Source organism: Prunus persica, chromosome G1, assembly GCF_000346465.2.
Source record: "Prunus persica cultivar Lovell chromosome G1, Prunus_persica_NCBIv2, whole genome shotgun sequence".
Taxonomy (NCBI): Eukaryota; Viridiplantae; Streptophyta; class Magnoliopsida; order Rosales; family Rosaceae; genus Prunus; species Prunus persica.
In genome coordinates this window covers 31280120-31307243 of record NC_034009.1, presented here as the reverse complement: position 1 = coordinate 31307243, position 27124 = coordinate 31280120, and the positions used below count along the sequence as shown (strand labels likewise).

General features: G+C 37.7%; 4 protein-coding genes across 7 annotated transcripts; 3 read left to right on the top strand and 1 right to left on the bottom strand.

Annotated features, from left to right (window-relative positions):
* LOC18792070 (NAD(P)H-quinone oxidoreductase subunit L, chloroplastic) lies at nucleotides 87-1282 on the top strand. 2 transcript variants are annotated; one of them, XM_020569973.1, is made up of 5 exons: nucleotides 87-287; nucleotides 394-486; nucleotides 586-693; nucleotides 802-896; nucleotides 992-1282. In XM_020569973.1, exons 1-5 carry the CDS (start codon nucleotides 168-170, stop codon nucleotides 1137-1139), a joined length of 564 nt encoding a protein of 187 aa, XP_020425562.1. In that variant the 5' UTR covers nucleotides 87-167; the 3' UTR covers nucleotides 1140-1282. The 2 variants fall into 2 exon arrangements, with proteins under 2 accessions (XP_020425562.1, XP_007227674.2); XM_007227612.2 differs by having other exon boundaries at nucleotides 583-693.
* On the bottom strand, nucleotides 1376-6017 carry LOC18793085. The gene is made up of 10 exons (XM_020569960.1): nucleotides 5369-6017; nucleotides 5131-5268; nucleotides 3872-4060; nucleotides 3393-3530; nucleotides 3147-3265; nucleotides 2931-3063; nucleotides 2712-2841; nucleotides 2531-2610; nucleotides 2260-2394; nucleotides 1376-2021 (listed from the first exon to the last, which is right to left on the bottom strand). Exons 1-10 carry the CDS (start codon nucleotides 5879-5881, stop codon nucleotides 1782-1784), a joined length of 1815 nt encoding a protein of 604 aa, XP_020425549.1. The 5' UTR covers nucleotides 5882-6017; the 3' UTR covers nucleotides 1376-1781.
* On the top strand, nucleotides 16635-21213 carry LOC18792016 (protein BCCIP homolog). 3 transcript variants are annotated; one of them, XM_020555361.1, is made up of 10 exons: nucleotides 16635-17321; nucleotides 18068-18237; nucleotides 18363-18436; nucleotides 18606-18830; nucleotides 18974-19183; nucleotides 19285-19350; nucleotides 19441-19527; nucleotides 19606-19662; nucleotides 20233-20344; nucleotides 20450-21213. In XM_020555361.1, exons 2-9 carry the CDS (start codon nucleotides 18078-18080, stop codon nucleotides 20329-20331), a joined length of 978 nt encoding a protein of 325 aa, XP_020410950.1. In that variant the 5' UTR covers nucleotides 16635-17321; nucleotides 18068-18077; the 3' UTR covers nucleotides 20332-20344; nucleotides 20450-21213. The 3 variants fall into 3 exon arrangements, with proteins under 3 accessions (XP_020410950.1, XP_020410948.1, XP_020410949.1); XM_020555359.1 differs by having other exon boundaries at nucleotides 20441-21213; XM_020555360.1 differs by having other exon boundaries at nucleotides 20431-21213.
* On the top strand, nucleotides 22602-25268 carry LOC18790195 (DELLA protein GAIP-B). Its single transcript, XM_007225568.2, has one exon. It carries the CDS (start codon nucleotides 22870-22872, stop codon nucleotides 24769-24771), a length of 1902 nt encoding a protein of 633 aa, XP_007225630.2. The 5' UTR covers nucleotides 22602-22869; the 3' UTR covers nucleotides 24772-25268.

The following is a 27124-nucleotide window of genomic DNA, read 5'->3' as shown; positions in this document are numbered from 1 at the left end:
TTGTGCGAATGGACTTGGTTGAATCTGACTGACACGTGGCACTAATAAATATATATAATTATATTATTTGTTCTTTTTTTCAATTTTATTCGTTAAGAAATTCCATGCATTTTCTGCCATGAAACTGAATTCGTAAAGATAAGAACACGCACACAGAAAGCTCTAAAATGAGCTGCTCATTCACCTTCCAAATTCCCCAGGCTTTGCCTTCTCTTAGCCATCCACGACGTACTTCTGTCACAATCACTTCTCAGCACAGACAGTCCTATGATCCTAAGCCTGAAAAGGTATGCTTTTTTAAAAAAAAATTTGTAAATTCCATTCAACTTTTTCCCAGTATAGTTTCATAAGTTTTATTGAGCTGATTAAAGATCCCAATTTTTTCTATTTCAGACAGTCATCACAAGCATCTTTCAAAACCCAGCTGACTATTTTCACCTAAAGAAGTCTAGTCTGGCAATTCAAGTTGGAGCAGTTTTGGCCACTGTAAGACACTCATCATCTCTGCTTCTGCTTCTAATCTGCTTACCCTTTTGAAATTATTAAGGTAATAACAAACTCCATGGGAACTCTCTCTGTTAGCAGATTGAGCAGCCTGCATTTGCTGTCACTGGTGTCAACTTTGAGGAAGATTTGACATGGGTTTTGATACAATCGGGAGTTATTGCCTTCTGGTACTTCCTTCTCATGCCAGTAAGTATATTTACTTATCTTCATGCTTTCTTTCTTTGCGAGATCGAGCTTTTTGGCGCTTTCTATTTGTTGATGAACTCTCAGAGGAACGCTTTTCTGTGATTACAGCCAATCATCATGAACTGGCTTCGGATAAGGTGGTATAAGAGAAATCTCTTAGAGATGTATTTGCAGTTCATGTGTGTCTTCTTGTTTTTTCCTGGGTAAGTGGCTGTGTCTCTTTTTTTTTGGGTACAATTTAATTGCCATCGGAATCTTAGTCTTACTTACAATCTGTTTTGTTTCTCCAATTGTGCAGTGTACTTCTTTGGGCACCATTTCTGAACTTCAGGAAGTTCCCAAGGGATCCATCCATGAAGTACCCTTGGTCGACGCCGGAAGATCCTGACCAAGTTAAAGCTGGGTTTTTAAAATACCCATTTGCTGAACCCGAAGATTATTCATGAAAATGTAAAGACATCCTACGACAGGACATGTACAATTTAATAATCCTATGCGTGGCAATGACCAACACATGTAAACTACTTTGCTAAGGTTTATATATCTATCCGTGTAGATGACCAGTTTTTGCAATCTTACACCCGTTTGTGAAAAGCTGAGATTTAGAAAAATACACAAGAAAAGCATGAAGATGTGATATTCCATCGCTTGACATAATAAATAATCAAATTTAAAACTTGAATGAATATAATAAATAATCAAACTTTTATCTTCAAAATTCCTTTTGAATTGAAACACTAATCCGAGAATACAAATGCATCCATCTCAGCTCTCATTAACATATTGCTGGTATTGTAGATGTTAGAGGTGAAAAACTTTTTTTTAAAAAAAAGATCTAAACAGACATGAAAAGTTACACCAAAAACCAAAAGCCCGAAACAGCTTAAACCAACCAAATTAAACCTTCAAGCAGTATTGACCTCCAACTACTACTAGTTTCGTATCCCTTTGAGACAAAAAGTATAAATAGAATTTCCCATCTGTTGCCACCTTATTATGGAGTAAATTAAATTACTTTCCTCATAACAAATTGATGCTTTGCACCATCAGCTTCTAAACTGCTTCACTCATCCTGCTAACCAAGGCCTTCAGTCAAAAAAAGAGCTGATAGTCACTCTTAGTTTCTCCAAATCCCAATCCCAAGACTCCATGTTTGGTGACATGACAGCGGCACCAACAGCCAAGGCAACGACAGCAAGGGCAACACTTTTCTTGCACCCGCTGCCCCGTGACGACTTCCCCAGTAATGTCTTACAATACTTGTCTGCATCCTTGATGAGTTTTTCCTGGTGGGCCTCATCCTCCCCACTGGCCAACATCTTCTCATTCTACAAGCAATAGTAGCATCCAAAGGGCATAAACAAGTTAAATACTTGTATATAACTAAATCATCTATAAGTTTGGTAAGATAACGAAATCCACATAATAGCATTTGTGATGGTAACGAAATCCACATAACAGCATTTGTGATGGTAAGTACTTTGATGGATAAGATTGCATATAATTATAGTGCAACTGGGGAAAAAACTACGCAAGGACTCCAAACAATAAGAAAAAAAGGGTTACCTTGTGCCTAAAACTTTTGAGAGTTTCCCTCATAGGATCAAAAGGAGCGAGTTTTGCAGAATGCTCTTTCCATTGATCAGAAAGCTTCTTCAGAACAGCAACACTCGCTTCTAAGTTTTCCTGGTAAACCTTGTCCTGTGAACATTTAATGCACGACCCAAAAATCAGATTGTTAAATTTACGAAATAAAGGCATGGAAGTGTGTTAGTTTTTCTCTAGAATAGTCTTTGGGAAGAATGCAATTATGTTGATGAGAGGTAGAAGAGCTCACCCACTGCTTGAAGCAATCAGCATGTTGGGTCAAACACCAAATAAAAATTCCAGTTGCTTCGTTGGACAATGCAGGTATACCTGTAAGAAACAGCTACACGTTAATCCCATTTTAAGAACCCATGATTTTTCCTACTACTTAGAAAATAAACTACAATACAAAGGAAGTCAAATTTGCTTACTTTCTCCTGCTGCTTTAACAGCAAAACTCAATATTTGCAGTGAAACTTGTTTCATCGCTTTGCTTCTAGGAGAGCCAGCTAAAGCCACTGCTTTTAGGGTCGGATATATAGCCTCAAACCTTTCGGTTGCCTATACAAAACATCATAGTTAAGAAGAATGAAACAACTAAATATTTCTATGAATAACTCACAATACAGTGAATTTCCGATTACCATTACCTTAACTCTAGCTGAAGGTGCAGGAAAGGTAACTCCAATAAGTATCTCAAATGCAGAAGGTGGCACCAAACGCTCTCCCTTCCTGACAGCACCATTTACTAAAATAGTACGAGCTTTTGGTGTAGACAAAATTCTGCAACCAAATTAGCAGATTTTAAAGTTAAATAATGTAAAAGGAAAGTACGAATGCTTCAAAAAATAAGCATCTTTTAATACCTTTCCGCTAGCTGCAAAATAAGATCCCGGGACTGTGGATTACTACCCTTTCCACTTACTAGAGGCAAAACAATGTGTGCCCATGAATGCAACCCAACAGCCAGGTCTCCTTGACTAGCCTGCATACAACATTTTTGACATCCAATAACATTTTTATAAGAAGCATAATAAGAGGGGCAAACCTATAATTTTCTTTTATGAACAAAGAGCAATACAAAAAACTGTGTTATATTCTTATCCACTTACCTGAGATATTGCCCATACGATTACTGGAAGCTTATCTTGTCCTTGATACTTTGAATTTTCTCTCAATGTTGGCAATATACTAATCAATACATCAGGTTTTTTTCGCAATACCATCGCAACAACCACAAATATCGCAACCTGGGATTTGAATAAAGGTCAATTTTGCATAAGAAGTTCCATTTCACAAAACAAAGACCAAAGTGGAGCTCAAGCAAGACATTGAACTATGTGATGGATGGACTTATTGAGTGCAAAAGAACACTTTCCAAATCACATGATAAGGAAATACATAAACTAATCACTACATCATTCCATATGCAAATCAGAGAAAGGGATGACATTTATGAAGCTGTTATACAAGAAAACCCATCATCTTATGGAACAAACTCAACCTCTGGACATCAGCTTTCAACTTAAGAACATAAACTATCAAAGAATTCATGGACAAGTAAAAGACAAAAGAGGGAGAGGGGAATTACCTGAGATTTTGATGAAACATTCTGCACACTCTTCTTGGAGCCCTTGGCACCAGCTACCTGACTTGCAAGGTCTGCAAGAATGCTGTCTAAAGACCACAATATAAAGGATCCAAGGGCCTCAAGGGAACGTTGGCTGATCCAGTCGACTGATGTCTTGTAAACGGCTTCAGAAATATGGGAAAGGGGGATCTGTTAAAGAATATACTATGTGGTTAGGTTTTCCAGGCATATATATATATATATATATATATATGCACAAAATTACTTCTACCAATAAGTTACTAAGCCCTAGAAAAGAGGGGGTCATAAGCAAGAGAATGTTAGAAACATCATTTTTGCAAACCAGATAAAACGAAACTGGTAGGAAGATATATATGTAATTATGAAAAAGCAATTGATTTAGACCTCTTTATTATGTCAGTCAATGTCCCAAGCCAATAATGTCCTCAATAATTTTAAGTTACTTTAGCTACCAATTTTCAATCGCAAGTATCATCTTTATCATCACATATGTCTTTTAGATTGATAGGTTCTGCATTCAACATGTGACAATAAAAAGTCATCGATGAGTACACAGAGAAGTGATGGAAAAATGTTGCACAACATTAAAATATACATAGAGGACTAGACGTATTGCAACAATAATAAAGGTATTGCTACCATATCCACCAACTTATTTGCCTTCAAGGCACAAATACCACCTCATTATCAGAAACGATATGTACAAAATTGTTGTCTGGAAGAAGAGGAATAATATTTATAAGGAAGCATGCTGCTCAACACAGGGACTACAAAGGAGAAGCCCCAGTTAAAAATAAATAAATAAACAAACAAACAGCCAATTGAACTAATCCCAACTAAAAAAATCCAGCAAGATCAAACAAAGGATCAAATTTGTGCGAATAAATATCCAAAGAGAAAAGATAAAAGAACCTAAAGGAAGCTACACCTCCCAAAAATTATCCATGAAAAAGGAAACAGGACACGGATAATTCGTCAACCTTAATCAAGATCCAAAAGAAATTTACTTTTTACACTTGAATGACCAAATTCCATTAGGATTGAATAATTAAATGTTGTTTTCCATGAAAATTGATGCCCTTGGTTTGTTTTTGTTTTTGTTTTTGTTTTTTTTTACATTTGAAAAATAGAATGGAAAAGAGCATAAAGCAAATACCTTTTAATCAATCAGGTATAGATATAAACTACTATGCCTGTTAATAATAAAATATGATTCTAAAAAATAGAGAAAAACTTACATCGGCAAGCTTGGCCACCGTTGATTCCCTGAACATCTTCACCCATGGAAACTGCGCAGCAGTCACTGCAGAGAATGCACGGCCAAAATAATCCGCAAACCGCATTAGCTGTATGTCCTCCTTCGACTCGTACGAAGCCTATTGCAAGCCGAAATTCAAATTAATTAAAAAGTTTTAGAAACTTAGATAGAATTATTTACAAATGAATAGATCAAGCTAGATCAGAATCAAAACTCACCGAAATGTCAATGAGGAAGGCCGAGAGATCGTTTGCATCGTCGATCTTAGCTGCCGCCTCAGCGACCGTGACCTTAGGCTTCTTTGGCTTCTTAGGCTTCGATTTTTTCGCCTCCTCGGCCTTCACGTTCTGCGCCACAGATTCATCATCGCTGTCCTCCCCATCCTCATCGTCGGACCGGAGCTTCGATCTCACCGGAGCAAGACTGTCGGCGTCGGCATTGGCCGCCCTCTGGGCTTCGAGAATCCGGCGGCGTCGATCCTCCGATTGCTTCTCCAGGGAACGGAAAACGCCTTCTCCGCCAGCGATCGTGACGCCGGGGACGAGCTTATTGAGATTGTTGATTGAATCTGCCTTGGAGGGTTTGGTCTTCCTTTGGCGCTTTGCAGTGACCTTCTGCCAGCCATGGTCGTTGTTGGTATGGATATGGGTATTAAAATCGTTGGTGGTGGTTGCAGCCTCGTGGTCTCCGTTTGGGATTGATTCCAAAGCTGGGGCGTGATTTTCCTCCATGACAATGCTGTTTTTGGCTTGAATTTTCTCTCACTTTCTAGGGAGAGAAATTGAAAGAAAGGAAAACAAAACTGAAACACGAGAGAGAAAGGAAGAGAAAGGAATTGAACTCCAGTTGTTGGGAACAAATTTAAGGCGTTGACTCGGTGAATTTGACCTTGTTTTACCACAGAATTACATCAATGCCAAGAATTGGAGAAATGCGTTCCCATTCCCAATTCGTAACTCTGTCCCCGTTTGTATGATATCTCATCATCCAATCATCCGCTGATATTTACATTAATGACATGTTTTCTAATATGTAATTGAATTAGAAGTAATTAAATTAATGATGAATTGAATTGAAGAGAAATTTTGAAAAAATAAAATAAAATTTGAGGAGAAGTTGAATTGAGGAGAATTAAATTTCGAATTCTTATTGAAGTTGTTTATTAAATCATATGAATTGAGAAGAGTTAGATTCCGGATTCTTATTGAAGTTGTTTATTAAATTATATGGAATTGGGGCATGAGTGATGCTAATTACTAAAATATCCTCATTGTTGGGTTAAAGTAGATGGAAAATTTTAAATTTTAAAAATTGTGTGGGGATATATGGGTAAAAAAGATAAATTCATAATGGATTAGTTCTTAGGAATTAGAATACCACATCCCATCCAAGAATTGAATTCCAATTCTTTGATGTGAAATAAACACAGTAATCCTCCATATGTGGAATTCAATTCCTGATTAGTAAACATACTATAATTAATTAATTCATTGCTCACTAGTATTTTAGAATAACTCTCAACTCTGAATCCTAATCCTATTTATTTTAAGATCATATATTCCTAATTTTGTGTTATACCCAAAGTATAATAAAAGTTCATACAAATTCATGAATGTATTACTCTTTTTATAGAAATCCATAAAATTCATCCTTTAATAAAAGTTTTTCAAATTTTTCAAAAATACCAATTAACTACACACCTTAGATTTTATAATCCCATTTATATGTTATGACACTTTCTTCTTTTCCTTTTTTCAAAATGTTATGACAGTTTTCATAAGTATATAACCTTTCTTTTAGGCAAAAAGTCACTTTTAATCTCTGTGGTTTACCACTTTTACCACTTAAGTCCATATAGTTTCAATTTGATCATTTTTACCCCTGTGATTTTTAATTTAAGCAATTCAAGGACAATTTCTAAATTCTGTCAAATTAGAGTAAATGTCGTTACTTGTATAGGGGCATTTCGGTCCAAAAACAAAAGCAGGAAAAACAAGAAGAAAAAAAAAGAAAAAGAAGCCCTCAGCCACACCATCGTGTAAAAGCCTTTCATGTCGGATTTTTCAATGATGCGGACTTCTCGGAGGTTAGAGATGAACTTGAGGGTGGTTAAAGTGGTAAACGACATGGAAGAAGAAATCAAGGCAGGGGTTGCCGGAGGAGAGTTAGGTGGGAAACTAGTTCTCTGTTCTTCCCATTGGGAGTGACCTTAGTGTGATCACTGCGTCATTGAAATTGGCAACTATAAGGTCCGCGAAGGGGTCGTTGGGTTTGGGTTTGGTACATTGGGGTAATGCTATTGGGTTTAGTAGGTTGTTGGTTGGGTACATTGACAAGGGAAAGATCCAAACAAATCTCATCTTTTGCCTCCCTTGTTGCTGTATTTGTATCATATTTGTGAGAATGACGCGAGATCCCTAGCATCCCCTTCAAATAGAGAGAGAGAGAGAGAGAGAGAGAGAGAGAGAGAGAGAGAGAGAGAGCAAAACATCGGCTCTCTTAGGTCTAAACCTTTATGGGTCTTGTGCAATTGGGTTATTAGATTCAGCAAAACCCACCCGGGACACAACCCTGTGAGTAATTTCCACAATCCTCTACTCCTCAATATCATCGTCCCAGGAGAAAGGAGGTGGCTTGTAAAGGCGGAGCTGTTGGGCCAAGGCTAAAAGTCTATGTGGCTAAAGATTTCTATCTCCCTTCTCTTTTTTCTATTTCTTTTTTTTTAGCCTTTATTTTTGGACTGAAATGCCCCTCAACAAGTAACAACAGTTACTCTAATTTGACAAAAATTAGAGATTGTCCTTAAATTGCTTAAATTGAAAACCAAAGGGGCAAAAAAGATCAAATTGAAACTACACGGACCTAGGTGGTAAAAGTGGTAAACCACATGGACCAAAAGTACTTTTGTCTTCTTTTTATAAGTGATACTGAGAAATAAATGACCTCACGACTCATGTGCACAATTAAATACTCTTAAACACTTGAATTTCAAGTTTATTGTCATGAGCCTATAACCCTAGCTACTAGGTATGGTACAAAAATATTTTATACTAACATTTTTGTAATGAAATCTTTTTAAGTATGATTAATAAAGGCAAGTAAAAGGATTGTTTAGAGCATCTGTAATGGTTAGGATTAATATTGCATGAAATTAAACTAAAACGATAAAATCTCACTTGCAATGGTGTGATTTAGTTCATTACAATAGATGCAATCACAATAGGGGGTGCTATGTGATGAACCCTTTATTGAATTGCAATAGGCTAACTATGGGGCCTACATGCCAATAAATTTAAACTATCACTTAACCCCCTTGACCATGGTTTGTTGATCTACTTTACCCCATACCGTCAACTCCATCCAAAATTATGTTAAAATTGCTGACGTAGCAGGGATATTTTAGTCATGTTCAACACATGAGTTATTTACCCACCAATCTAATAAGGCAAAGTGAATCACACATCCACAAAAGGGTCGCTCTCTCGTTCACGCAAAGAGAGCCTTGACGGCTAGGATTAGGGTTTCGCCAGTTTTCTGTACTCATTCTTTGCGTTGTCTCGCTCAGTTTTCTCTAATTGTCTCTTTGGGTTCTTGGTGAATTGAGTACGACCTTCTTTTTTTTTTTTTTTCGCTCTTTTGTTTTCCGTGGGGTGGCTGCGTTGGCTTCTTTTCTAGGTTCCTAAGGAGCTAGTCGCTGGTGAGGGGTCTCCATCTTAACGCTATGGAGGTGGCCACCGCCTCTTCTGCTCAAAGGGATAACAAGTATGCGCCACCAAGCAGGAATTAGAAGCATGCGAAAACTGGTGTTGGACATTTGATTGTTAGTGGCATGGATTTTTCTAGTAAGCATAGTTTTTTTATCGAGGATTTTGTTGACAAGGCGGAGGAGACCAGCCTCGAGTGGTCTCCAAGATCTCCCTAATAATTCTCCTATGGTTGTGGGCTTGGCAACCAATGAACGTTCCTACTATGAAGATCTTTCTTCGGAATTTTCTTCAGGCTAAGAGGCCAATCTTGGTCTCCCTTGCTTATCAGCTGGGGTTCTGGATCAAGAAAATTAGAGGTGGCTGTTGGGGTTTGGCTGGATCTGTTATGATACTCACAATACGTTTTTGAATCTGTACGAAGAACTATGACGCTTTCTTTAGATCATAGGAAGCTTTCTTTGACAGAATCTACGTAGTGTTGGGATGTGATTCAATGGTTTTACGGTTGGGTGATTAGCTAGATCTATTCTGATACCCATAGTACGTTTTTGACTCTGTACAAAGAACTATGATGCTTTTTTTATATCATAGGAGGACTTCTTTGACAGTACCTACGTAGTGATGAGATGTTGTTTTAAGGATTTTTTGATTGGGTTTTTGGTTGATTTGTTTAGTATAAGTTGTTTGACTCTTCTGTTTAGTCAATAGCATGGATGGTACTCTTTCCTATCCTGGAATTTTGTTTATCTGAGAAGGTTTTAACCAGGCCGGCGTTAACATGCTAGTTCTTACCATGTAATGTTCCTTTCGGTTTAATGAAATACGATCTTTTCTATAAATAAAAAATAATAATAATTACACATCCACCACAGACCAAAAAAACTAATAAAAAATTTATTTACAGTTAAAAAATAAAAAAATCAACTACACACCATAATTACACAATATAAAAAATTAAATAATCAATTACGCAACCTCTCTCTATCTTTTTTTTCTTTCTTCTTCACACGCTTCTTGCTAGGCGGATGTGATGGGACAGATTGGTCTTCAAGTGGAATACTTGTTTTTTGCTATCTTTGGATTTTGAATGTCTTTAAGTGTAGTTTATTTGGTTTTCTTCTTGATTTGCAAAAAGGGTTCTAAAAATGCATATGTACCAGCCAATTGGTAAGAAAAGAGTTGGGGATATGAAGTTTGATGTGGGTAGTGGTGGCCAAGTTCTAGATCTGAACACTACAGTGAAAGATTGGATTTTGGGTGGTAGAGATGGGTTAATTTTTGGTGGTGTTGTTGATGTTGTGGCTGAAAAATTGGATATGAAGAAGATGATTGAAGAGCTTGAGGCCATTGAGATAGGCTAACCCTCATCGATGATGCGGCGCGTGGGCCGCTCGTGGCTCTTGGCTGGCACTCGCCGACGAGTTTCTTCGACTTGGATCGAGCTTGGCTCTATCTTTCTTGAATAAATATGCCTTGTCGGCTAGAAAGGGAGAAATAGAAAGACGGGAAGAGAGGGGCGACTAGGGAGGGGCTGGAGTTAGGGATGGGAAAGCGGCTAGGGTTGGGTTGGTGCTGTTGAGGGAGATTGGGAAATTGATTTTGTAATTTTGTAATTATGTAATTGATTTTTTATATATTTTATTTTTTGAAGGTAAATTAATTTTTATTTATTATTTTTTTCATGTTTGATGTGCGATCCACTTTTCCTTATCAGATTGATGAGTAGATAACCCATGTGTTGAAAATGACTAAAATATCCCTGCCACGTAATTTTAATAGAATTTTGAATGGGGTTTATGGTAGGGGATAAAGTGGAACACAAAATCATGGTCAAGGGGGTTAAGTGGGTCACTTTAACTTTCAAGGGAGAAATGAGATTTGACCAAAGTTTCAGAGGGTACTACAGTAAATAAGCCTTCAATAAATGCCAAAATAATTCATCTTATTGAACTATTGAACCATTGTGGATGCTCTTATATATATTTTTAAATGTTTAAAATATAGATTTTTTGAAGTGAGAAAGTAGTTTGTTGTTTTGCACAAAAGGTGATGAAATATCTGGAGGTCCAAAGAGAACGAGGGATTAGATGGAAGTGGGGGAGTAGTTGGAGCCCATTCCACTGTTGTTTCTGTCTGGGGCCCAATGCTTGTATAGTAACTCATACTTATGTACATGATTATGACAGACTGTCACGTGATTGAATTGGGAAAATGAAAAAAAAATTACAAATGATATGGGTTGTTACATGTCTAAAGAAATAAGTTTCCTTTTTAAGTCATGTATATCTTTTTGGACGGGGCACAATTAGTGCTCCAAAATGTGAACAGTTTCTTAAATTTTATTTTCATGGATTGGTTTGGTTGTATCCATAAATGTAGTAGGATTATATAGTTGGATATGATTTATAATTCTAATTAAATATTTATTAAATTAAAATAAATATGGATTGGTGGATGTCTAATTTTATTAGGGCCAAATGTAGTAGGAAATCCTACTAAAATATTGGGATTAAATTGGATTGGATTATACATAATCCTACTAGCCATGTAAATAGCACCTTTTTATTAATCCAATCCCTTAATCATGTGTATTATCAACCAAACACATTATTGAATTAGTGTTATCATTTTCAATCAAATAAATGTAATAAAATAAAATCCAATAGTCACCAAATATAGCCAAAACTTTGGGCCTGTTTAGAAGTAATTATAGGAGGGCCAAAATCACGTATGAGAATCACTTATGAGGAGAAGCACCTCCCACGTGTTTCTCTATATAATCACTTTAAGTGATTTTAAGTGATTCTGGGGAGAAGCACCTTCCATGTGCTTCTCCTTAAAATCACTTTAAACCACTTTGACGAAAAAAAGCAATTCCAAACTGGGCCTTAAACGAGCCCGAATCACCTATCACTTTAAGAGATTTTAACGTTGCTAGGGATGGGGAGAAGTGTTTCTCCATAAAATCACTTACGGTCCGTTTGGATGAGGGAAATAAACTTGGGATTTTGACAAAACTCAGAATTTCTAAATTGGCATGAACCAATTCTCGTGTTTGGATTAAAAAAAACATAGAAATTTAGAAATTCCTCGTGGGAAAAAACTTGGAATTTTGAGATCATAAATCCCAACTTTAAATTCTATCTAAAAGTCGTCATTTTTAAAATCTTAAGAGAGATTGAGTTTTAAAAAAATATAACTTTACAAATAAAGGTTAAATTCCGTGTTTTAAATCCGTCACCCAAACACGAAGCTATACAAATTCTAGAACATTAATTTTCGTCATTTTAAATTTCGTCATTTATGACATCCTTTGTACTATTAAATTTCCTCATCCAAACGCACTGTTAAAGTCATTATAGCATCTCTAATGCGCAAGTTGCAAATTGGATGTGTAAAGCCACATTTATATCTCACTTACACCTTTAGATGATGTAAGGGTCATTTGGGAAGGATTTTAGATAGGCCAAAAAGCATTTCTATGAATAATCACTTTAGGTGATCTTAAGTGAGAATAGGAGATGGGAGAAGGGAAGAGAATAGGATGAGAGGAGAAGAGGAAAGGGGAGGAAGAGATTAGGGGAGTAAATTTACATACCTTGTATAAATTCGTTTTTGTGTTAATTTTTGTTTTGTATGAATTTACCAAAACAAACTTTTCACCAATTAATTAAAACACAAAACTTGTAGTAATTTGTAGGGGACTTTTTCTTCCGGCAACTGTAAATGGGCTGGGCTGCCGTAAAGGGCAGACTGATGAAATTATCCCCTTTGTCTGAGTTCAAAAATTAAGCCCCAAAAATGCTTCGAAAATGCAGCAAAGCCTTAGGAAGTATTTTGGTTACCTTCACCAGCCAAAACAATGGCAACTTACAGGTAATTTCTTCATGCTTACAAATAAACTCTTAAGCTCAGCGTGAGTGACATGTGGCATGGAAGCAAAATCAACATGAGTTTAGCACTAAGAGAAAATTTAGGCTTGCTTGGAGGGAAAATGAAGTGTTAGGGTAAGAAAGGAAAAGTTTTGTGAGAGATTTGGCTAAGAGAGAGGAAATAGAGAACAGAGTTCTTCCAGCAGCTTGACAAATGCTCTGTCTGCCAGAAGAGAAGAATGGAGAAGAAAGGTGAATAGTGCACGAGGTTGCTAGGTTTTTTGCAAGTTAGAGAGAATGCTTGCTCTCTGAATCTGAGTTGGATTTGTTAGGTAGGAGAAGCCTTATTTTATAGCCGCTGGAAACCACCGCTTCTCAAGAAACCCTAATGGCTTCTACCCATTTTGGCCAAGCTTTTCCTCTCCTTTCTCATCTCCCTCCTTGACTCTTCCCATTTTGATGAAATTTCTGTCTATTTGCACCAGATCATAGTTTTTTTGAAGCTCAAGGCCCCATTTTCCCGCAGCTGTCTCAATGGCAGACTCCCATTCCCAGCCATCTCTTTTATTGCTTTCTTCCCTTTTTTTCATGGCCAAGTCTGATGAGAAAAGGAGTTGGGATATATATGTTGGTTCGAAGGGTGTTTCTCTCTTTGGTATCTTACATGCTAATACCCCCTGGTTCCTTGGATGTTTTGGCTTTGAAACTTGCTCCCTCCATGTGCTGGAACCTCCCAGCAACTCTGTTCAATGATCCTGCAGACCTTCTCTACGTGGCTTCTATTTTTCCAGCAAAGGGCTGAGATTTTTGTGGCTTATTTTGGGGTTTTGTATGGGCCAAGGTGGTTCCTTAAGCAAGTGGGCTATTTTTGTTAAACATTGGGCTTTTTGGTTGTGTCAATATGCTATTTTGCTTGGGCTATTGGGCTATTTTTCTCTCTTGTGCTCACCCACATATTTGGGCCTAAGAAATGAGCTTGAGTCTCGAGGCTCCCAAGCAATCCGAGACCTTCCATTTCTCGGCCCATCAATGGGCCTCATGTTGATTCATTACCATCCATGCCACAACCCACTCAAGCAAGCCCGGGTGTTTGAGTGGCTTGGGCCCACTTAGGCCTGTAGCGTGGTTGGGTGTGAGATAACGATTTCGTGCTTGGCATGGCATGTCGCTTGGCATGTTTTAATTATGATGCTTGGTGGGATAATTAGCATGGATTTGTAGAGCTAATGCATTTTATAATCTTAATCTCGATTCCTAGCATGACGGATTATTTATTTGGCATGGCACGTGGAGTGTGACTTGTGCGTGGCGGACTTTCGTGTGCTCCAAATCGAGTCTTTTCTCAATAATATATCGTTTTGGACCGAGAATATTTTCAGGCCCAATTGTGGATTTTTTGGGCCTCAACATAATTAACCAAAACAAAAACTCATGCTAACCAACCAAAAAATAAAATAAAATATAAACAATTAGGGTTGTGGATTGAAACCAATGTTTTAAAAGGTAAGGCACTCATTGAGATTTTTTATTCCTTGTAAAATGAGACGTAAGTCTTAAAATTTTAAGGCGTAAACGTTTTGAACGTAAATTATTGCAATTAAAAATATATATATTTTAAAAAACACAAGCATTTTCAATTATAATGTGTTTCAAGCATAATGATAAATTCCAGTATAATAATAAGTGGTATGAACTAATTTATTTGAAGTTTTGAACCATGAAAGACAAGTATCTAGAATTTTATAACTTTTATTGAATTTTTGTGGCAATATAATCTTCTTTTTGCAATGCAATGTCTGTATGAATGAGAACAAGCAAACATCCTGTAGCAAGCAAATTCGTAATTTAAATATAAAAAAATTGTATCAAAAAACATCAAATGTGCGTTTCAGTTCAAAATTTAAAGGAATCCCCTTTTCTCCATTTACACTTCCTTTTATTTTTTAATATTTTTTAATAAACTTTGTTCTTTTTTATTCTTTTTCTTTCCTATTCTACCTTGCTTACATTAATTTCTTTTTACTTTCCTTTTATATTATTTATTTTTCTTTATACTTAATTTTTCTACCTAAACTCAATTTTTAATGGATGGATGAATTCTTTAAAATTAATATTTTAAAAACAAACAAAATATTTTCCCAAGCCGCAACAACCCCCTCTCTTCGTCAAACCCCTCCTCCTCCCATCTCAACCTACCCCCACATCACACCCCACACAGCCAGTTGCGAATTTAGGAATTTTCTCTTCGAGGGTCAACATATAAAATCTCACAAATTTTTTTAGAAAAATCTAGAATACACAATATTATTATTAACCAATCTACAAAGATTGCTTGACGAAAAATGTGAAGAAAATTAACACAAAAACCAGACTAGCTAAGTATAATAACCTCTGTTGCACCGATACGCCGGATTTTTGGGGTATGCTCGTATCCGATACGGCGCCGATACGATACGGTACCGATACGGCATCGATACGTATCCGATACGCCATGTGGCGTATCGTAGACTTTTCTAGGATGTTGACTCTACGATACGGCTCCGATACTCCATTGATACGGTCCCGATACATCAATGGGTAACTTTGACGGCAACTAAAAGATAAGAGGAAGAAGGAGGAAGGAGGAAGAAGGAAGAATGAAGAAGAAGATAACTTACTTGCGCTTGCAGCTGCTGCAAATCTGCAGTTGCAGATAGTTGCTGTGCGAAGAAGAGGCGGCTAACTAGTGAAGAAGATGATGTTGGGTGCCCTAATTACAATACTCACCGTTTTAGTTGCATGTTTGTTAAAAAAATTGTTTTATACCTTTTTAATTCTGATGCATTCATTTGGGCCGAGCCCAAGAACTGAAACAAGTCATATATGGCCTAGAAAAACATAAGGAACCAGAAAAAAAAGCCCAAAATGCTAATTTTACATATATATATATATATAATTTTACATATATATGTTTATATTTTTATAATTTTTATATTTATATTATTTTAATCGCCGTATCGGTGCCGTACCCGTATCCTATTTTTTAAAAATTTGCCGTATCGACGTATCGTATCGTATCGTATCGCCGTACCCGTATCCGTATCGGTGCAACATAGATAATAACAAAAAAAACTAACACACACAAAAACTAAACTAATTAACCAAAACATTCTTTATTACTTAATTAAAGCATACAAAAGCTAAGGACATACAACAATCATTATTAATTAATTTAAAAACATACAAAAGCTAAGCACATACAAGTTGAAAAAAAAAAAAACAATATTATGGCGCGTCTCCTGATCCATAATAGGAGACTTTAGTTTGGCCCTCTAGATATCCTCTTTTGGATTTTCTCGCATCGCTTCTTGGGGCTCATCACTTGAGCTTCCAAATATCACTTTTTTAGCTTTAGCAAAACTTGGATCTCCTCGCGCATGTTTAATCGGTTGATGCAAGGCCTCAAGTTGCTCTTGCATGTCCTTAGAGTAAAAATATATCATCTTTGATAGCTTTTGATTCTCTTCTTGTAATATTTTAAGTTAGTGTCGCGTCTCCTCCAATTAAAAAAAAAAGAGAGAGCGAGAGAGGAGAGAAGAGAGAAGGAAAAAAGAGGAAAAAAAAGAAAAAAGAAAAAGGAAAAGATGAGAGAAGGAAAAGAAAAAAAAACAAGAATTATTAATAAATTAATACTTATATTGGCCATAGGAGAAACTTTTTAAATAATTTACCCACTAACCACTATCATGAAACCAGGCCTTAGCCCATTAAGTTGCTATTTGTTTTTAACAATACAAAATGATACCAAACGTGTTTGACCAACAAATTTACAGACCAAACGCGCGTTTCACCTAAACTTAGTGGGCTTTACCCACGTGACAATGACATCATTCTTCCTTCTTCTCTTTTATGGATCAGAACACGACGTCGTTCAGTGTGTTTTGAGAAGACAAAAAAAAGTCGGAAATCCTCATCTTCTTCCTCGCGCTAGCACAGTGCCTCTGCAACGAGATAGCCGCCGTCTGCAAATCAAGCAAGTAAGGCCTATCGTTTTAAAGAAAAAGAAGCAGCAATTGCAGGGGTCACATTTCTTCTCCCCAAGCCATTGTTACTGGTTTGCAAGGGTCAGTTGACCCCCTTTACCCCAATGTGGATCCGCCACTGCACACAGCCACCCACCGACCGATAGCCATATCTGCCCCAACGCACCCACCACCACAAACGACCTTACCGCCCCAAACGCCCGATAGTCAAGCCACACTCAAACCCCAAAACTCTTTTTTTAAAAATCCCCGGATCTAGATTTGGTGGTTGAAGAAATATGGGGAAAGAGAGAAAGAGAGGGTACAGAGATCCTAGCTATAGCTACCAGTATAGATGATTGATGTTATTGGGTTCCTTTTACTTCTTTTGGTTATGTTTTCGGAGGAGAAGCTAACAAAAAGCGAGGAAGAAAATATAAAAGGCCCTTTGAGCCTTTGCCATTGGAGCTTCTGTGTTGGCTTTTACGCCAATTAATCTTTTCAACATCTAGATTCCGCCGCACCCACCGCCGCGCCGTCGCCGAGTTTAGGTCCTCATCTCCACTCGGTTTAATTCCTTACCAGTACGGTGTAAGTCTTTCGTTCGCATTATAATCCTTGCTTCTCAGACTCCTATTTATGTTCTGTTTCATCAAAAAGTAGTTGTTCTCTGTATGTTTGTTTGCTTATGTTTTGTGAAGAAATTGAATAACCTACTTACGCAACGAAGCAATTCTATTTTTCATTTAAATTATTGTTTTGTTATATTTTTCTCGATAAGTGAATCATCCAGTTTTTTGTAAGCCATGCAGCTCCGTGTTTAGTCCGTTGAAATCATTTGGTTTAAATTATTTTGGGGTCTTCGTCATATTTAGAGCTTACCTGAACTAAGCCAAATTGTTCGGTTCAGCAGCTCAGTTGAGTTGTAAATTGTTTGTTTCTGGTCCCAACAACAGTGAGAATATGAAATTATAGCTGCATATTAGTAAGTGATAAACGTCTGTAGGTCATTATGTTTTAGTAGATTTTGTATTGAGTTAGTTTTCTTTGGAACTGGATTAAGTGAGTTTCAAATGTGAATTATATACACGCAGCTATCTGGTTGCCTTAGCATGTGGAGTTTAATTGCATTTTTTAGTTTTTGTGCTTTCTCAAAGAAAAAAGAGGATGGATTTACTAATTTTTTTCATGGACAGAGAAATGTTTGGATTCTTATTTTTTATCAAAATGACCTGAACTGTATGTGGGGTATATGCCTTACTATCTCAGTTACTTATAGATATGGGTTTCCTTCAATCTCAATGACCGGAACCTTACTCGGCCATTTATTGCAACAGATAATCAAAGATGCCCCGTAAACCGGTGAGGCATCGCCGATTGATGAAGTATCAACCTCTGACTTTTTCCCCATTTGCTCGTCAAGTCGCTCGGGTTGCCTCCAGCTGCATGTCCATCCTCCAAATGCACAGCCCAGACCTCCCGAAAAAATCTCAACCTAACTCCACAGGTATTAATATCATCATCATCTAAATAGCCCTTTTCCTTAAGATAAGGCATCACTTCATAATTACATTGCTATCTGTTAACTGTTTCAGAATGAACGTGCTAATGACTCCTTATCTTTCTTTTTAGGTAATGGATCGAGAAAGAATACTTTGAAAGTCAAGAATGAACACTCTGAGTCTTCTGATGAAGAAGAGTTTGATGTAAGCACATTCTTCTGGTACTATTTCTTTTAAGGGATAGAAAATTCTGATAGTATTCGTTGTCCATATAGTTGCATTTGTGTATCAGGATAGCTAAAATACAAAAGTAAATACTCTTTCATATTGTATCTACTCGCAATTTTATGAGAATTTGGTTCATACTTTGAAGGGAATTGTGCAAGCAGATTTTGCTTTCTTTGATCCAAAACCTGATGACTTTCATGGAGTGAAGACCTTGCTACAGACCTACCTTGATGATATAGAATGGGATTTGAGTGGTTTTGTAGACTTAATTTTGGAACAGACCACTGTAGGAACTGTTGTTAAAATAGAGGATGATGAAGACAATGGAATTTTTGCTCTTGCTACTGCCCTTAACTTGGGCAGATATAAGGCAAGTAATCTATCCTTTTGTATTCCAGTTATTCACATGGCTACATCATTCTAACATTTATCTGTTGGTAGGCATTTTCTTAGCTTTACATAGCTTTTTCCTACTATTTAGATCCTTGATTGCGTTTCTTTAATTCTTAATAGGACCACAAATGTTTTATGGAGGTTAAGGAGTTTCTCCTTAAGGTATCTCAAGAGAAGGATGTAATAGATGACCTGCGAGCACTTTTGGGAAAGGAAGCAGAGAGTGTCGGTCTCTTGGTCTCTCAACGGGTGATGAATTTACCTCCACAGCTCTGGCCACCTCTTTATGATGCGCTCTTTGATGAAGTCTCTTGGGCTACAGAAGATGAGGTTAGATTCAGATTATATGGGATTGAGGTTATGTATATTTCCATACCTGCTGGGAACAAATTCTTTTACTTAAATAACAGTTGTTGTTTCACTTCTTGTAGCCAACAGAGGGGCTCCGCAATTTCTTTCATTTTAAGTTTTATATAATAGTCAGTAAAGTTTACAAGGTATGCCATTTAAGCATTCTCCATGCCAATTGAACCCTCTTCCCCTCTCTCTGCCATATATTTATTTTGTTTTCGGATGGAAAAATACAGCACAAAAATGCACACCAGAAAAAGGGCATGAGTGCTAGTGACGAGGAAATAATATATATAAAGCCAGAAGATGAAATTTTTCATGAGGTACTGATCATTTCTCATAAATAATATTTCATGTCTCTTGTGCTTCATTTACTAATTGTTTCCTTAAACGCATTTCAGCTAAGCTCCTGGTCGTTTGAATTTTCTTTGCACACTCAGCAGCTTGCAACTCATGAGGCAAGTATTAAAGATATTGGCAGCCTGTCCTGATTTCTCGTATTGATTCCTATTCAACTTCAAACTCTTGTCTTGTCCCTAATCCACTAACGTACTTATGGGTAGTTCACCTCCAAAGAAAGAAAGGGATGGAAAATTTGAAAATCTCTTCTGAAGTTACTATTTGATTTGTGAACGAGGATTGGAAAAAACAAATAAACAAAAACAGTAGTTCACCTCCAAAGAAAGAAAGGGATGGAAAACTTGAAAATCTCTTCTTAAGTTACTATTTGATTTGTGAACGAGGATTGGAAAAATCAAATAAACAAAAACAGTTTGGGAAATTACACGGAATCTTGCCATTAAGTCCAGTTCCCACGCTTTTTCTCAAATAGTTCGTAGCATTTTTCTCCTGGACAATTTCTCGAGATCACAGCAATACCAATTAGCTCAAAAGTTCCTTATGCTGAAGACATTCAAACTCTACCACAAATGTCTAATTAAGTTGATTGCGCCTATGGCTTAATTATTGCAATTTAATTGCCTTTATGACAATAACGATTTCTCTGTTTTTCTTTTTAAATTTTGCAGCTGAGAGACTATCAGCAAATGGGGTTAGTCATGGCGGTTAAAGCAGACAAGATCCCTGCATTTCGACAGCAGTTAAAATCTTTCGTAGAGGGATCATGATGCTAATCGAAAGGTTTAGCAAATTCTTTACTCAAGTACCTTAATTACTATCTTTAAACTTGTCTGCAACGGATGTCGTAGTTACCAACTCATTGGTAGCTGTCCGCAGGAGTTGCAGGTGCCAAATTTTGATTTATATTTGAAGGCATGAGGACATTCACATGGTGAAGGTTTTGGAAGCGCTCGTTGGTCCCAAATGGTCCCTCAAAAGATTCATCGAAAGAGCAGAGCTAGGAAAGGTACAGAAATATTGTATTGAGAAACGTGTCATGGACCATCATAAGCTATTATCTCCCAGATTCTATATGAACCAGAAAGGAAAATAGAGAAAGTTTGAAACCATCCAAAAGAAGTGGAACTTTACGTGTGAGGCCAAAGAAGAGCACCATTATCTTATAATATTTGTGATTTTAAATTTTGTGTGGCGATAAGAACAATATACATGGAATATTTGCTTCAACTTGTTTGCACACAGATATCACATAATTACATACACAATGTAGTCGATGCCTTCTGTCCAAAACCAGAACAACCCCCCGCCCACTGCCTCTTCCTTTTCTTATCTTTTAATGATGGAGAAAGCTCCAGTAAAAGTTAATTTAAAAAAAAAAGTTAAGTAAAAGTTGACTAGGCTATAATATGAAAGCAGTCTCATCAAATTATGAGTACTTGAATGCTGGAGTTATAGTACTAGTGCATATTGTATGGTTCACATGAAAGGATTTCGATCTTATCTAATTGTGGAAGTTGGCAAAGAAAGGGGCAGTGGATTTGTGTTAGTGACGATGTCAATTTTGATCATGAATGAGAGTAATCTTTCATGAGTATAATTAATAATACCATTAGCTGGTAATCATATTTATAATAATGAATGATTGCGTTTTTGTTTATTAAAAAAGAAAAGAATATTTGATTTTCAATTATCGCCTGCATTATGTGAGCACATGTGTCGTCGTTTCTTATTGTTTTAAGTGAACTATATAATTTATTGTTTTAGGACTGTATTTAAGTGAACTATATAATTTCCATGTGCTTCTTACACAATAATTGTAATTGACCATTGGAGGATAAAGAATTCCTGATTTCTGAAATTTTTTCTTTTCCTGGGTGTGAGAATTTTTACAAGGTTTTACTTTTCTCTGTTTTTGGTGATAAGAGTTTGAGAGAAATAGCGATAAGTTTTTACTACAAGGAAGTGAAGGTACAAAAATAATAAGATTTAGAGAATTAAGCGAGCATCTCTACACATCAGTCGACGAAAGATAAGTTTTCACTATGAGGAAGCGAAGATAAAAAAATAATAAGATCTAGAGAGTTAAGCGAGCATCGACAAAAGAGGTGTGAGACCTGAGAAATGGCAGTTGCATTGCATAGGACTTGCTCGTTGCATTAATTTCCATATGAATGAAACTTTGCCATACATAAAAGCAAAGGAAAAAAAAAAAGGATTAGATAAGTCGACATTAATTAGACCTAAGCTGCTCAACTTCAAAGCTCGACAACTTTTAATGATCTGGCTCGAGCATTATTTTATTGTAATTTACCTAAATTGTTGCACAATGCATCTGACTACATCCGATTCCCCCCCAATGAAATGGATGGGAATCATTAAATTAACAGCAAATCACGACCATAATAATATATGGAGAGATGCATTAACTTTCCTACGCGGCAATCACTTATCTTAAACTACATATGCCCCTGAAACCCAAATTCAATTAATTAAGTGAACATCAAGCCACCAAATAAATAATAATCAATAATAATTACAATTAATAGATGTGTCGCTATTAAAGGAACAGTGTCCTTTTCTTTTCCCTTGACTAACTTTTACTAAGTAAAAGGTAAAACCTAGTAACTGAAGATCAGATTCAGAACATGGTCTTCCAATCTCAGCTCAATTTTTTTTACTTAAAGTAAACCCAAATCAGATTCAAATCACGTGCCATTAAAAAGTGCAAAAAAGAAGAGAGAGAATGGGAATCAAATGAACGAGGAGGTCTATACAATAATAATATGAGGCTGCAGTCTGCAGAGCCTGTGACCATTTTTTTTAATTTTCCCAAAAATAAAGAAAGGAAAATAGAGGTAAAATGTAAATAATTTCATGTTTATCTGTTTGTGTTTGAGCTGTAGTAGTTGTTGCTGTTTGCCTGATACTTCATTGGAGGTCGCGCCCCCATCACGAGTACATATATAATATATATGTTATTTTTGTAGTTTTTATTATTATTTGTAAAATAATAAATAAATGGAAATAAAAATACTAAAACTGGCAAAGACTCAAGAGAGGCATCATTAATATTCTTATTTCCTCAGCTGAGGGAGAGAGAAAGAGAGAGATAGAACAAGTAGTGGTGGTAGTGAAAAACCAAGCAAACACCCTCCCAATCCCCAATGCTCAGATTCTTCAACCATTCACAGCCCTCTCTGGTTTCTGAGTAACACACACCTCCCCATGCCCAAATCCAAACCAAACCATTTCACAATTCACAATTAATCACAAACCCAAAATCAACCTGACCCAGAAAAAAAGAAATGAAAAGAGAGCATCAGAGTTATCATCACTATCCCTATCCAGACCCATCATCCATGGCTTCCACCTCTGCCGGCGACTGTGGCAAAGCCTCCAATAAGATATGGGAAGAAGATGCCCAACGAATCGACGGTGGGATGGACGAGCTTCTGGCCGTGTTGGGGTACAAGGTACGGTCCTCTGACATGGCAGAGGTGGCCCAGAAGCTCGAACAGCTTGAAGAATTCATGGGTAGTGTTCAGGAAGATGGCCTTTCGCAGCTTGCTTCTGATACCGTTCACTATAACCCGTCGGATCTATCGACGTGGCTAGAAAGCATGATCTCCGAGATCAACCCACCTCCCAATTTCGACCCTTTAATGGCTGCTGCCGCTGCACCGCTTCCTAATCAGCAGCAACAAGTCCAACTCGGCGACGACTCGTTCTTAGCTCCGGCCGAGTCCTCCACCATCACCTCCATCGATTTCCGAGATCAACAGATGAGCAAATCCCTGAGCCCGCCTCCTTTACAAACTCAAAATCATCATCCTCATCCTCAGGTAGTGTTCGACGACTGTAATTCCTCTTCCAACTACTACGACCTCAAAGCTACCATGTTCCCCCAAACCCACCACGATTCTTCGTCCCGGGAGGCCAAGCGACTCAAACCCTCATCTGGGTCTTCTGCCTCTGACCTCGTCTTCAACCGGCGCACCGCCTCTTCTCTTCCGCAACCACAACCCCTCTCCATCCCCACCACCGAGTCATCAACTCGCCCTGCCCTCCTGGTCGACTCACAAGAGAACGGGGTCCGACTCGTTCACGGCCTCATGGCCTGCGCGAAAGCCGTACAGCAAAACAACCTCAACCTGGCCAAAGCTCTGGTGACCCAGATCGGCTATTTGGCAATTTCTCAAGCAGGTGCTATGCGAAAAGTTGCAACCTACTTCGCCGAAGCTCTAGCTCAAAGAATCTTCAGAGTCTACCCTCAGTCCCCAATCGACCACTCATTCTCCGATATGTTGCAGATGCACTTCTACGAGACCTGCCCGTACTTGAAATTCGCTCACTTTACGGCCAATCAAGCCATCCTCGAAGCCCTCCAAGGCAAAACTCGAGTTCATGTCATCGATTTTTCGATGAACCAAGGGATGCAGTGGCCGGCGCTGATGCAAGCCCTGGCGCTCCGACCCGGTGGTCCACCCGCCTTTCGGCTTACGGGTATCGGGCCTCCGGCGTCCGACAACTCCGACCATCTCCAAGAAGTGGGCTGGAAGCTGGCCCAATTGGCTGAAACCATCCATGTGGAGTTTGAATACAGAGGGTTTGTGGCGAACAGCTTGGCTGATCTGGACGCGTCCATGCTCGAACTCAGACCGAGTGAGGTCGAATCGGTGGCTGTTAACTCGGTCTTCGAGTTACACAAGTTATTGGCTCGCCCTGGCGCGATTGAGAAGGTCCTGTCTGTGGTTAAGCAAATGAAGCCGGAGATTGTCACGGTGGTGGAGCAAGAGGCAAACCACAACGGTCCAGTTTTCATGGACCGGTTCAACGAGTCGCTGCACTATTACTCGACTCTTTTTGACTCGCTGGAGGGCTCGGTGAACAGTCAGGATAAGGCGATGTCAGAGCTGTATTTGGGGAAGCAAATCTGCAACGTGGTGGCTTGTGAAGGGGTGGACCGGGTTGAGAGGCACGAGACTTTGACTCAGTGGCGAACCCGGTTGGACTCGGGCGGTTTTGTGCCGGTCCACCTTGGGTCGAACGCGTTCAAGCAAGCGAGTATGCTGTTGGCTTTGTTTGCCGGCGGGGATGGATATCGAGTGGAAGAGAACAATGGTTGTTTGATGTTGGGTTGGCACACTCGCCCACTCATCGCCACTTCGGCTTGGAAACCCGGTTGCGACTCGGTGATGGCTCACTGAGTCGAGTAGCGAGTTGGGTCAACTTTAACTAGCCTTTTTCTATTTATAAAAAATTTGAATCTTCTTTTTGCTGCCAACCAAACACACCCAAGTGGTGTGGTGGTGGGGTATGAAATGAAATGTGTCTCTGTGCATTTGTGAGCTGGGTGCGATAATGAGATTGAGATTGAGACACCCCCCACCAAAAAGCCCCACCATTTAGGTCCATTACCAAATGCGTCTGTCTGAACACCGTCGCTCTCTCTCTCTCTCGCTCTCTCTCTCTCTCTCTCGCTATTTCTTTTACCTCTTCTTTTGCTTTCTATCATTTTCATTTTGCCCTTTTTACTTAATTTTGTTACTAGGGGTTACTTTTGTGAACCAAGAGGTGGATGTGTACTCATGTTTATATTTTTATATATATTGGTGGTGATAATAAAAGAAATGGAAACCTTTTTGACTACCATTTGATGTATGAGATGTGACATATTTATTAATGGGATTTAGTGATGTGTAATTAAAAACTAATCTATCTTCATATTTGAGGGGAGTTGGCGTGTGTTAGGGTAGTTGAGTCAGGGTAATAAGTGCGATTCCTTATATTCATATTCGAGTTATGTTCTCTTATTTAGAGGGGTGTGGTTTAAACTATTGCTTATAAATGAATATTATACTTTAGTTGTTTGTTGGTTGTGTTGTGGTGGCATCGCATGAATCATGAATCATGAATGATGATGATGGAACTGAATTGGGGAAAAAGTAAGAGGGCACAAGTGTTACCAAAATTGAACCTGGATGGATGGATTCCACTAGTTTACTGTTGGGCAGCTTTGGTTGGGTTTGGTTGTGGGGTAGAATATTACCAGAAATGTCAAATGTGCTTGAATTTAGTAGCTAGCACCGGGAGGGATGGGACATATTATAAACATGGAGAATTTACCTTGAACAATTTTGGTGAAAGAATTAAATGCATATATTGCATCTCTACGAGGAGTGAGGAGGAGTGAGGAGAAATGAGGAGGGAGGAAAACAAGCACAATCAATCATAATTCATGAGAAAGAAAGGGAAAAGGATCACTTATTATTAGTATTATGTCAAAGTGTTCTCTTTTCTGAAACTTTCTTGAAAAAGTAGGCTTTTAATATTATGTTCTTTAGCGCCATCTATCTCACTTCTCTCCAGCTTTGTGAATTAATTAATCCCCACATCCACATGATCAATCCAATTCCTCCTTTCTCTTTTCTTTCTTTTTCAGTTTTCCTCAAATAACAAGTGCAATAATTCTTTTCCTTCCCTTCCATCGGAGGAAAAGAGAGACGCAGACAGAGACAGACTATACTTATAACATACGCATGGGCTACTAGTTAAGGGTATAAATGTAATATTGCATGGAATGACTGCAGGGGGTGAAAACGACGACACCATCATCATCCATGTGATATGAGATGAGATGAAAAATTGTGGAAACAAATATTGCAAATGCAACATATATATAATATGCATCATTGTTTACTAGATCTGGCATGGTTTGGATTGGATCAGTTATCACGGCCAAATGAATTACAATATAACAATTTGATTTGATTTGTTTTACAATAGAATTTGTCATTTATACATACTTGAACGAATCGAAAACCCTTGAAGTTGAAGGAGTTTTAGATCACTGTTCAATTCTCAGATTCTAAACTTATTGGTCTTGATTTTTGTCTGTGATGACCAGGCCAGGTCAACTAATAGTATATGCGGTAGGTAGAATGCCTTGGAATCTCAGATGAAAGGACAGAAATTCAAATTTAAATTGCATCTATATTTCGCATGACTCTAATTGTATTGTATTATATCGTACACATTCAGGATTCATTGATCAGTGCAGGTTTTGTGTGCCTGTCAATCCAACCCACCAATTCTCCTCTCTAATGAGAAACAAGCAAATCAAAATCATGAATGAGGAATCGGTATAGCACCTAATTTTCTTTTCATCTCTGCATATATATTATTTTAGCCACCACCACCACCACCACCACCTAGATATATCATATATATATATATATATATATATATATATATATAGGTCTTAAAAATTTAGTCATTATTATATGTTATGTGTCAACTTTCCTTCGTTTGGATATAAGAATTTACAAATGGTGCTGCATGAGCATGACCAAAACCAATACGTACCAGCTGAAAGAAACCAAATATCCCCTGCCCTATCAATCATTTAGGGTCATCGTCGTAATCACAATATATATTAATCAAAATCAAAGGCAATATTAATTATTAATCTTGGGTCGTCAATCAGTATTGTTCTTTATTATTGGCCTGCACCATAGTTTAGGAAATTAATTAACTAGTATATTATATAAGCATTTGTTA